Source organism: Dermacentor silvarum, chromosome 3 (genome assembly GCF_013339745.2).
Source record: "Dermacentor silvarum isolate Dsil-2018 chromosome 3, BIME_Dsil_1.4, whole genome shotgun sequence".
Lineage (NCBI taxonomy): Eukaryota > Metazoa > Arthropoda > Arachnida > Ixodida > Ixodidae > Dermacentor > Dermacentor silvarum.
In genome coordinates this window covers 17594837-17607459 of record NC_051156.1, presented here as the reverse complement: position 1 = coordinate 17607459, position 12623 = coordinate 17594837, and the positions used below count along the sequence as shown (strand labels likewise).

Sequence of the window (12623 nt, the reverse complement as noted above, 5' to 3'; positions counted from 1 at the left end):
GAAATGGGTCTATAATTATCAGGATCATGTTTGCTACCAGTTTTGTGCAGAGGAACCACTTTCCCTATCTTCCAGTCGTCCGGGAGCACACTATGCTCATGGGGCTGCAAAAAAAATCATAGATAGTATGATGGACGAGGAGGTTTTAGTATTTTTGAGAAACTTTGGGTTTATACTGTCTGCACCAGGTGAAGAAAGCTTTACGTTATGAATTAGGTGGCGTATTCCATCAAAATCAATAATGAGAGGGTCCATAGGAAAGAAATTATGTGTAGTAATTTCAGGAAATGAAATTCCTTCAGTATCAACAAATTACATCGAGAATACAGCGTTAAGTACAGAGAAACACTCATCCCTGGAGTACAGCAACATCGCTGGCAGTGGTTAACTCGACTGTTTGTTTTGCATTACTGTTTACCACTTGCCAGAATTTTCGTGGATTTGATATTAACAAAGATGGAAGCGTTGTTTGAAAAAAGTTAAGCTTGGCATGTGACAGAGCATGCGTATACTCGCTCTCTGTGGCATGATATGCTGTCCAGCGTGCAGGCGCAGCTGATAACCTGGCTTTTCTGAAGAGAAGCTGCTTTTTATTGCGCAATCGTTTCAGCGATGGTGTGAACCAAGGTGCGCGATTGTTTGCCTTGATTCTGCGAAGCGGTAGCGGTTAGTAAGCTCGAATACTTTTGATTTGTAAAGAAGCCAGTTCTCGTGTACAGACCTATCTGGAAAGCATGATACGAATTCATGCAGAAAAATTTCAAGCTCAGTATTTATGGAACTGAAGTTTCCTCTCGCATAATCTCTGATAGATTTTACAGCTTTGTGTCCACTTGGTGAGGTATTCAATAAATGCTTCAGAGCTGCGCTTTGGCGTATGTTTTGTAAGCATCTGCGCATGTTTTTTTTTTTTTGACCATCGAAAAAGCAATCGTGCGCAACACGCGCAACAGGAGACACGAATTGCGGTGGAGCTGTACTATGGTGGCTAGAAGGGCCACCATAGTAAAGCACAGATGCATACAAAACAAACACGTAAGCGCAGCTCTGTTTTGAATTCAAAGCAAATATGTAAAGAGCACAGGGGCAGACAGGGGCAATGAAGATTATTTAAACCAGAAATTTGGGCTAGTTGGTTGTAACTGAACTTAGGCATCGTAACAAGCGCTGATGGACGGGAACACAAAGAGGGAGAGAGAGAGAAAAAGGTAAAGGAAAGACAGGGAGGTTAACCAGAGGTTATCTCCGGTTGGCTACCCTGTACCGGGGGAGGGGTAAAGGGATGCGAAAGGAGAGAGAGAAAAAATAAGTGAAAATAAAGAATAAACAAAAAAGGAAGGAAAGAAAAGAAAATCACACACTGCACACAAAACAGAACTGTTTCTGTGGGCACTGTCATGAAGTCCGCGAAGGCGTTCTCGTGTTGCATAGTGTGAACGTTCCGTCCTACGTAACACAATGCAGAGTCACAATTTGTCACTGAGTCCGGTGTCTTTCAAGTAACGCAGCAGTGCCTTCAGGGCGGCTCGCGCCGTTGTTTGTGTAGGCGAGTTTCCAAGGATGTTCTTTTCTGTTATTGGGCGTTTGTCCAGTTGATCTATCGTCGCTGAGAGAGCTGCTCTCTGCGGGTTGAAACGAGGGCACTCACAAAGAAGGTGTGCGATTGTTTCGTTGCACCCGCAGGATTCACAAAGTGGGCTATTGGCCATTCCGATACGAAAGGAGTACGCATTTGAAAATGCTATTCCAAGCCATAGACGGATTAGAAGTGTGCAGTCCCGTCGTGGAAGGTTGAGTGGAATACGAAGCTGTAAATTAGGGTCCAGGGCATGAAGGCGTGCACTTGTGAAATCGGAGGAATTCCATTGCATCAATGTTAGCTCACGCGCAAGCGCGGAAAGTTTTTTCGCTGCGTCGGCTCTCGAAAGAGGAATGGCAACGCAGTTGACACCGTCATGGGCAGATCGGGCCGCTGCGTCCGCTCGATCATTGCCATGTATGCCACAGTGACTAGGCAACCACTGATATATTATATTGTGCCCTTCATCAACTATGCGATGGTGTACTTGTCTTATTTCTGCGACGAGCTGCTCATGTGATCCATGGCGCAGTACAGAGAGTAAACTCTGGAGGGCTGCCTTGGAGTCACAGAAGATTGACCATGGATGGGGTGGTTCCTCCAGAATGAAATGAAGAGCCGCACGGAGGGCTACCAGTTCAGCAGCTGTCGTTGATGAGACATGTGACGTCTTTAGCTGCATCTTGACGGATCTTGCTGGAATCACCACTGCGGCAGCTGAACTTGTAGGTGTGACTGAGCCATCGACATAAACATGTACGCGGCCACTGTGGACCTCATGTAAAAGTCCTAACGTGGCCTGTTTCAGGGCAGATGACGGCATGTGAGCTTTCTTCGTGATTCCTGGGATGGTGAGGCGTATGTCAGGTTTGTGCAGGCACCATAACGGTGAGGATGGTCTTGCTGCAGGCATGTAGTTCGATGGCAACGAGGTATGATTGGCTGCCATTATACGACTGAAAGTTGTGTGTGACCTTTCTGTAAGTAAAGATGCAAGATGGTGGGAAGATAGTCGGGCAACGTGCCGAATATGCGCCCTGAGGGCGTCGGTGGCTAAGTACGTTGATATTGGGTGGTCTCGCGCTATGACAATCGTTGCCGCCGTAGACGCACACCTCGGAAGACCGAGACACGTCCTTAGGGCTTGAGCTTGTAGTCCCTGGAGTACACGCGGGTTTGGGAACACAAAGAAGAGACAAGTAGACGGGGCGGGCGCTAGACATCAACTGTTAGTGTTATTAAACCTTCAGTTGATGTCTAGCGCCCGTCCAGTCTACTTGTCTCTTCTTTGTGTTCCCGTCCATCAGCGCTTGTTACGATGTCTAAGTTCGGCAATGAAGAGATTCATAGGACCGGAGCCATTACAGCCATAAGTAGCGACACAAGGTATATATAGAAGCTTTAAGGAAAAGAAAAAGATTAAGGAGATGTATACGAAATGCTAGAATTAATGGCATACCTGATTAGCTCAAGCAGACTAGGGGACTATTTTTCACCGCCCCGTGACAAAGGGGATGGCAATAAATCATCATCATCATTATTACCCTCTTGCAGATAACGCTCTCTGCTGCCCGCGTGCCAGTAGTTCGCCAACTCTCACGTTTTTTCTTTCATCTGCAAACAAGAACAACGAAAGTTGTTGCGTGTTTTCGCAGTGAGAGTAAACGAAGTAGGCTTCACACGCAATAAAAATTGTCGCAGTTTCAGCCGAAAGGCGAAGTAACAATTGCGATAGCAAATTATTGGAGAGCTATACGAATTAAGGATAGCAGTTTTATCAGCTGTATAAACTTGAACATGCAGCAGCACCAGCAACGCGCAGAAATGTTGTCGACGCCGTCGGCGTTCGCACCGAACGTGCGCGGAGTTCGTGACTGTTGCCGGTGCCTCTGGGGGCGGCTCGGCGGTTTTCGACGAGATGAGAACAGGACACTCGTCGAGCACCGTCGGAAGTTTTACAGCGTAAGCTGTTATGGGCTCATTGCAATAGCCGTTTCAGGTCGCGATAATGCCGCCGCCGGCGGCCGCGTAACCGCTATCGCCGGAAACGCGAAAAAAGTACCCGATTCTCCCCGGGATCGAGCCCGCGCCCGCTGCGTGGGAGCCGGATACTCTAACACTGAGCCACGCAAGCGCTTGCTATCGGGCCGCGGAAAATACCCTAAGTCAAACGCAGGGCGAGACGACTCGAGCCTCTGTCAGTATGGTGGCGCCATCTAGGTAAGATTCCTGCAAACGCAGCGTCCGCAGGCGCAGACGACGATATGCGATTCAGGCGAAGCGCGCAATCAACGCGCTCGCGAGCTGCCGAGCCTCCGCCAGTATGGTGGCGCCATCTAGTTAAGGTGCCTGCAAACGCGGTGCGTCCGACATGTAAGTTGTAGTTGTAAGGCTTGATCGGGCTTAGCAGACTGCTGCGGAGAGAGCATTACAAGCCGCAGCTCGACGCCCGGCGGACAGTTCAGATCGTTTTCGTCAAAACGAGGCAAACAGACTGCCGCGAAGACCCTGTTGTGCGTGGTACCCAAATTGGAGCTACTCTTGAACCGCTCCACCAGCTTACGCTGTGACTGTGCTGCGTGTGCCGCGCATGCCTCTGACTTTTATTGCGATAGCAATTATAATGGACACTCCAAAGCAGATTTCTGCCGTCGGCGTCGCCGTTGCCGTGAGGTTCCGTATGACGTCAGTGGAGATGAAATCGTCGCCGCGCGCCGAACGCTGTATGTGCGAGTGAAAGGGCGCGAGGGACGCGCGCTTTCACGCGGAGTGAACCCACGGCGGAGAACAAACGCGCGTTCTGCGCCGTGCTCCCTTAAGGGCTGCAGAAGTAGGCGTCTCTTTCCTTCTTTACAATCACCATATATGTAGAGCAAACGCGCCTTCTTCCGACGCGGGCAAGACGCCGTGGGGGGGAGGGGGGGGGAGGGAAGGGAGGCGACGTTTAGCTGCGGCATCAAGTGCCTATTTATATCAGAGGCTCCGGCAACAGTCACCAACGCCGTACGCATTTTGTGCGAACGCGGGCAAAACGCCGACGGCGTCGACAACAGTTCTGCGTGTTGCCGGTGCTGCTGCATGTCCAAGGTTATACACCTGATAAAGCTACTCTCATTACTCCGTATAGCTCTCTACGAATTTGCTATCGCAATTGATGCTTCGCCTTTTAGGTGAAACTGCGACAACTTTTTTTACCACCTTGTCGCCTCGAAACGTTTTATTGCGATAAGCAATTATATGGACACTCCAAAGCAGATTTCTGCCGTCTCGCGCGTCGGAAGAAGGCGCGTTTGCTCTACATATATGGTGATTGCAAAGGAGGAAAGGGACGCCTACTTCTGCAGCCCTTAAGGGAGCACTGCGCAGAACGCGCGTTTGTTCTCCGCCGTGCGTTCACTCCCCGTGAAAGCGTGCGCCCCTCGCGCCCTTTCACTCGCACATACAGCGTTCGGCGCGCGGCGACGATTTCATCTCCATTGACGTCATACGGAACCTCACGGCGACGGCGACGCCGACGGCAGAAATCTGCTTTTGAGTGTCCATATAATTGCTATCGCAATAATAGGCACTTGGTGCCGCAGCTAAACGTCGCCTCTCCTCCCTCCCTCCCGTCCCCCACGGCTTTTCGCGGTGCTCTATATATATGGTGATTGTAAAGAAGAAAGAGATGATTAATTCTGCAGCCCTTCATGGAGCACGGCGCCGAACGCGCGTTTGCTTTCCACCGTGCGTTCGCTCCCCGTGAAAGCGCGCGTCCCTCGCGCCCTTTCACTCGCACATACAGCATACGGCACGCGGCGACGATTTCATCGCCGTTGACGTCATACGGAAGCTCACGGCGACAGCGACGACAGAAATCCGCTTTGGCGTGTCCATATAATTGCTATCGCAATAAAATGTCATTGTTGATTTAACGGTAAATGTCCTTGAGGTCCCGGATCCATGACTTAAACCATGTACACGACATTGTAAAGTATCGTTCAGGAGCTCACTCGACACACGGTGGTTGTCCAGCAGACCACCGTCAGTTTCACTGTGTGTGTGTCATCAGCCTATTATTTAGCCAATGCAGGACGAAGGCCTCTCCCTGCGACCTCCAATTACCCCTGTCTCGCGCTAGCTGATTCCTGCTTGCGCCTGCATATTTCCTAGTTTCATCACCCCACCTAGTTTTCTGCCGTCCTCGACTGCGCTTCCCTTCTCTTGGTATCCATTCTGTAACTCTTATGGTTCACCTGTTAGCTAACCTACGCATTACATGGCCTGCCCAGCTCCATTTTTTTTCCTCTAAATTGGAACTAGATTATTGGCTATCCCCGTTTTCTCTCTGCTCCACACTGCGCTCTTCCCGTCTGTTAACGTTACGCCTAACATCTTATTGCGATAGCAATTATATGGACACTCCAAGCGCATTTCTTCCGCCGGCGTCGTCATCGCCGTGGCATATAAAGGCGCCGTGTTCCATAGAAGGTCCAACCACGATAACATCGTCGCCGCGCTCAGTAGGCTGTATGTGCGAGTGAACGCTTGCGAGTTTCAGGCGACGATCGCGGGTGGGTGGGGCGGAAGCGCCGCGTCTTAAGGCACGCGCGAGGCACATTCGGGGGGGGGGGGGGGCATGGGAAGGGAGGGGGCGTTCTACTCCGGCGGCTGCTGCTTACGGCGCGGTCGCCGTATTTTGAAACCGATCTGCGACGTGGCCAAAGAGTGCGCCCGCACGGGTCTCATTTGCAAAGCGATCTGCGATGTGGACAAAATACGCGGAGCGGCGGTAGTTTCGTATGCGCTGTACTTTTCACGTTTAGTTGGCGTTGAAGCGACAGACCGCAGGAAGGTCAATTCCCTCGCAGCTGCTGGCGCGCTTCCTCACTCCAGCGTTCTGACCGCGAGTTTCCGCGGTCATAGAGCGAGATGTGTTAACGTTTCCCTGTGCGTGTGTGACACCATGTTTTTAGTTTAGTTAGTAAGCGAATGTGTCCAAGTTCATACGGCCGATAACTCTAATATCCCTGTTTCATATAGCTGTCTACGAATTTGTTATCGCAATCGATGCTTCGCCTTATGGGCGAAGCATCGAGTATTGTGAGCGCATGCTCTTAATGGCCCTACCTGCGGCGAGCGTCGGCGGCGTAACCGAGCGAACCAGCACAAGAGCGAAGGATGAAATAGAAAAGCGTAGTGCCAACGATCGCTACCAGATGGCGCCAGAGTACCGCACGTCGTCTGTTCACTTGTTTAGCTTTCTTCGGTCACTGCCTTTTCATCGTCTAACAAAGGTTAAACATCAACCCTGGACGCACGACATGCCTGCATGTATGAGAAGTTTCTCGAATGTTATCGATAGTAGGCGATTGTCAGGAAAGCTTTTTGTAATCTGATTGTATGCGCGACGCGAATTGCGCACTGCTTTTTGGAAGTCATGCGGGCACCAGCGATTATTACTCTGGCACGTTCGACTGGCCAACGCGCTTGACCGGTAGATGAAATTTTCGCCGACTCTGCTCGTCGCTATCGTTTCGCTTGAGTGTTACTTGTTTTGCAACGCTTCGCTCCATCTGCAACGTGCCGCACGAGACACATTGTCTGTGCTAGCCAATAAATGGTGAAATGAAAACACGTATAGAGCTGCGCTAAAATTTCGCATTAGGGAGTATGGTAATCGTTGGTGAAATTTTTTCGCTCTTTCCGCGGTCCTTAACTTGTTCTCGAGCTTCTATATTAACCTCTAAGTTTCTTCCCCATATGTTATCACCGGTAGAGTGCAATGACTGTACACCTTTCTTTTCAATGACAGTTGTAAGCTCCCAGTCAAGATTTGGTAACGCCTGCCATATGCACACCACCTCATTTTATTGCGATAGCAATTATATGGACACTCCAAGCACACTTTTGCCGTCGGTGTCGCCGTCGCCGTGAGGTTCCGTATTCCGTGAGGTTCCAATGGCGAAAAAATCGTCGACGCGTGCCGTATGCTGTATGTGCAAGTGAAAGCGCGCAAGCCGGCGGGTGAGCTGGCGATTGCGGTGCAATCTCGCGCACGCAAGTGAGGGAAGCAGGAAGGAAGTGCGCCGTCTTCCGTCGCGCGCAACGCTTCGGGACGAAGGGGGGGGGGGGGATGTCGTGCGACATTTTTTACAGCAAAGCTGTATATGGCTTGTTTCCAGCGGATCAATGTCCGTAGACCAGAAACGTGGGCTGATCCCGAAGATGGAGAAATACCAAGCCCACCCGCGGCGGAGGTGCAGCAGGCTTCAAGCACAACGCCAGCTTGCAAAAACAATTTTAATATCTTGGGTCCAAATACAACCCGTATCATATGTTAAGCTCATAAGAACAGATATTACACTTTGACCCGCGTCGGCTATGTCTACGTTCGCACCATACACGTGTACGCCACCCCGCATATTCAAACTAGTGCCTACCAATCTGAGCGTCTTCTGTCTTCTGACGCCATGCTCTACGTAGGCTCCTTTCCTCAGTTCTGCTCTGACTGTGAAATGGGTAGGCCGCGTGTTGTACGGTCGGAAGAAGAACAGCGTGCCTACCAAGAACGACGGCGTGAACAGGAAAGGGAATGGGCGCGGCGGCGACGGAAGGAGACCACCGACGATGAGCGGGCCGCGGACGCCAAGCGTAAGCGTGCTGCCCGCCAGGACCGCGAGGCGGAAAGAAATGCGAACCGTCCACGTCGCCACGATCCCGCGAACTTGGAACGTTTCACAGGAGCAACGGTCAATCACCACATACACAGCTTCGCTGGTCATCCACCTTCACAAAGTGGAATGGCACTAAATTTTTAAAAATTTTGATTAATGATTAACCCACACTGTTTACACTATAGTGTTATGATTTCACTACATGTTAACTAATTGTATTAGCCCCACCCCTTATGTAATATCCTCTATGAGCTCCTTTAGGGGTATTTCTGAAATAAAATAAAAATATCTCAGTCAAATTTACAAACAAGAACGGAAATATTGCTCGGGTACAATGGCCGGCCGAAGTTCTACGCGCATAAATAACATTTACACCCGAGTTCTTACGGTTTCCGTCAGTCACGAAGCACGAGCGCACTTCTTCCTTATTTTTAAAATGTCATTTTCTTAAATGTAGGCCGACCTTTCTTCGTTCGAAAATATTTCCCAACCTGAGCTACCGACCAATATTCGTGACCAAAAAATATCGAGCTACATTCGTGAGCAAAGCAAGCCGAAGTATCGAGCTAAAAGAGTTCCTCCATTGCGCCCACGGTAACGCTAGCCTGGACATAATCCCGACTGGCTTCAAGAAATGCTGCATATCCAACGCACTCACCGAGGATGCTGTCGTCTGCTCACCCTCAGACGACCTCTATGATGCCGGTTGTGGCATCGACTAGGGAGCTCAAGGTCAGTGTGTCATTTTCAAAAGTTTTCTTTGTTTTCTAAGGCGATAGGGGTCGAAATATATTCGCGCTCAGTCTGTTTTCGAGTAAATACGGTAAGTTTGCGTCAATTCAAGATTTTGGCGTCCCATGTGTTTCTTTTTGGAGACACCACAGCAAGAAATTCAATGGCATAAATCTTGCTCTTGTAAATCCTATTCTTGTCAACCAAGATTTGGTGACGTAATGATCCTGGGCAAGAGCAAAGAGGAAACGATCTGTGAACTTCGGGAAACCTTTCACACAAAAGAAAAAAGTAATGCACGTGTGAGTCAGACGTATAACGCAGAGAACAGTTTTTAAACCGAAGCTGTCTTTCCATCTGCTGCTGTTTCTGCTGTTGCTGTTTTGCACGTCGTGTTGGGAGGAGGTTCACAGCGTGTATACACATGGCAGGAGCGTGGCAGAGACGAAAGGCGACGCGAGAAACTGGTTGGGACCTTTCCGTCATCGCCAATATGTCATCTAGAGTTCCCTGGGCGTCGCCAAAATACCCTCCCGACTGCTGTAATTATCCGTGACCCCAGTCGAAAGCATTGCAGAAACTGCAGCGCTTACCTTTATAATAACGCGCAAGAGTCCGGAGGGGAGGTAGATAGAATGGTAGAGAAGAGGAAGCAGAGAATAGGTACAACGAGTGAATAACATCCTTACCACTCTTCGCTCGCATACATTGGGGGAGGGCAGAGAGGGAAAGGGCGACGTAAGAAGGCAAGAAAACGCTACGACCGGATAAGGCAGCAGTTGCGCACAAACTGGATAAATTTAATTTCAGGATACTACTTGCAAAAAATAAACGCCATGTAACTTAGTCAAGCGGACGTAGGGCGTGCTGACGCAAGGCCACATTAAAGCACTGCAGCGTCAAAATGACACTACAGAAGCGGCCGCCCCTCAAATCAACACCGCGGTAGCTTGTGGCTGTGCTCGAGGTCACGGGTTCGATCCCGACCGCGGCAGTTCGACGGTGCACTGAAATTTAAGTAACGTTAAAGAATTTCGGGTTGTCATAATTAGAACACAGCGCCCCACTGTCGCGTGCCTCCTAATCAGATTGTGGCCCATACATTAAATGTGAGGCAAGGACCTCGGTAACCTTCTCGCACGCTATGAACAATGGCACACGCCCGAAGTCTCACCGTGTGTTCTACGTAGGAATACACATGTGGTGCACTAAGTCCTGTTTGACATCACCACTCTAGCAGTGCACTAAACGCTGATGAACTTGCACATCCACCGTACACGTCATCACCAATTATGATCAATCAACGCAAGCCTTATTTACATCGATTCCCACGGTGAACCCTCCGTGGTTGCTTAGTGGATATGGTGTTGGGCTGCTAATCCCCGCCACGGCGGCCGCATTTCGATGGGGGAAATGCGAAAACACCCGTGTACCTAGATTCGGGTACACGTTAAAGGTGGTCTAAATTATTCCGGAGTCCCCCACTAGGGCATGCATCGTAATCAGATGGTGGTTTGGGCGCGTAAGACCATTCCCACGTGCGTCGGATCCGCATTTATTTTTATTCCTCTAAATCAATTTGCCAGCTTTGATAAACGCCCTCTGTAGCATGTAGATTGCACTGATGCATCTGCGCATTGGAAAGAGTATATAAGGGGATCATATTTAAGGTTTACGGAACCTTTTAAACTTGCCTGTTGCAGATAACATAATTCTAGTCATTGAGCTGTATTATTCTAGAGGCGGATATTATTCTCACGAAAAACCGCAACACATATTCAAATATTTAACCAAAGTTTACTAATAACTTTCTAACTAATCACATTAATGTATATATTGCAATTTACTAACTGGAGCCGGTAAGCTTGCACGACGTATGCACTAGGAATGAATTTCCAGAATGACGCCAGACGTCAATCATGACATTAAGTATTCACATGCCCCTTCTGCGTTATTCAATGGTTATTAAAAATTAATTCTGGGGTTTTAAGTATAAAAGGCACGATGTTATTAGGAACGACCCCGTAGTGGGAGGCTCCGGATTAATTTTGACCACCTGGAGTTCTTTTCAGCGTGCGCGCAATGCACGGACATTTTTGCATTTTCCCCTCATGCAAATGCGGTCGCCGGGATTCGATCCCCGTGCTTAGAAGCACAACGCCAAAGCCACTAAGCAACCGTGTATGACTGCGTACTCCCAAGTTTGGTCTCTCGGCGGCAGTTTCCATGGACAGCAAGCGCTCTTTTCTCAGTATGGCTTTGCAAGTTCCACGTCTATAAAATGCTTACCTGTGCATCAGTGAGGTTCGGGTTGGCGTGCGCTTGAAGCAAGACCCTCGTGCAATCGGTCGAACCCCGGCTACTGGCATAGTGCAGTGTTGTACGCCTGCGCCAAGCATGAAAGGATTATTATACGCGTATCGTACCTCGACTGATAACTTTACCGCACGCTGATGACATTTGATCGAGATATGCCAAACTGGCTGCTCACAAGACCCTCGTGATACCTTACATTAAATTACAATATCAGCATACAAACAAATATTAGCACTGCGAACTGAGCGGTTCTACAGTAGTCTATATTTACTGACAGATCAAGAACACAGCCAAAGTGTCCCTCAAAGGCCCTCAAAGGTAACATGTTTATGTAGCACCACGGTTAATGAGACGGCAATGAAGATGAAGTGTAACCCTTGGCCAATCCCCGCGTGTGGGTATGAGCCATAGTATATATGAGGCGATCATCATCATGTGCAGGAAACGCGTTCGGCGCCCGCGGTTGCAATCTTTGCTGATTCTTCATCCGCGTTCAATGCGCCCGCGTCGATGGCCAGGCCGGCTTCCTGAATAAACGTGGCCGCTCATCACCTCCCAGCCGCCCCATAATTGGCGACCACGGACATCCTAGGCAGAGCACCAACAAGGACCGGCTCAGCCCCGCCAGCGACCAAGCACCGCCTGCAGCTTTGGAACAAGAGTGGCGCGCGCCGAATGTCGACCACCCTTGGCGACTGCAACTGTGGCCCTACCGTCGGCACAGCCCTACCGTATGGTTCACGCAGGTAGACGCGCAGCTGCATGCACGTGTCGTCGCAGCTCCGGCGGAACCTACCCCTCAAGAGAGAGACTCTCGCCGACGTCTTCTCGCGTACTGACCTTCCGCCGCCTGACGAGAACAACATGTACGAAGGCTTCAAGACCGCCTTCTTTCAACACTTCGGCATAACAGTTCCTCATCTACTACGCAGCCCGCAACCGTCTCCTTCTACGGCTGACGCTTCTGAAGGAGCAGCTGCCACCTAAGCCGTCCTCTTCGCCATCGCGCCTGTTAAGAGCTGCGTCACTGGTCGCGACAACTGTTCACAAACCTTCCGTCGTGCCTACAGCACGGGTCAACGATAGGGAGACGAAACGACAACTGCCCCTCTGCGTCTCGTTCATTTCACGACGACAACAACATTCCACCCCACTTCCGTCGCCATCAAATCCACAACAAGTCAGCGCCCCTACTTCTTTGCGACGACCACAAACCACGCCCATGCCTACCACCACGTCCGCGTATGCTCCACCCGAATCGCCTGGTAACCCCGTTTCAAATGCTGGAGCTACAGCCACGAGAAGTGCAATTGCGGATGCCGAGATGCATAACGGTGCGT

General features: G+C 50.0%; 1 protein-coding gene and 1 pseudogene across 1 annotated transcript in view; both read right to left on the bottom strand.

Annotated features, from left to right (window-relative positions):
- Positions 1 to 12623, bottom strand: part of LOC119445354 (inversin) — a 369285-nt gene that overhangs the window by 124836 nt on the left and 231826 nt on the right. Inside the window, exon 8 of the mRNA XM_037709663.2 lies at positions 11257 to 11353. Within this exon, the coding sequence (XP_037565591.1) occupies positions 11257 to 11353 (97 nt within the window). The remainder of the gene's footprint in view (positions 1 to 11256; positions 11354 to 12623) is intronic.
- LOC119446907 (U2 spliceosomal RNA) lies at positions 7765 to 7944 on the bottom strand (annotated as a pseudogene).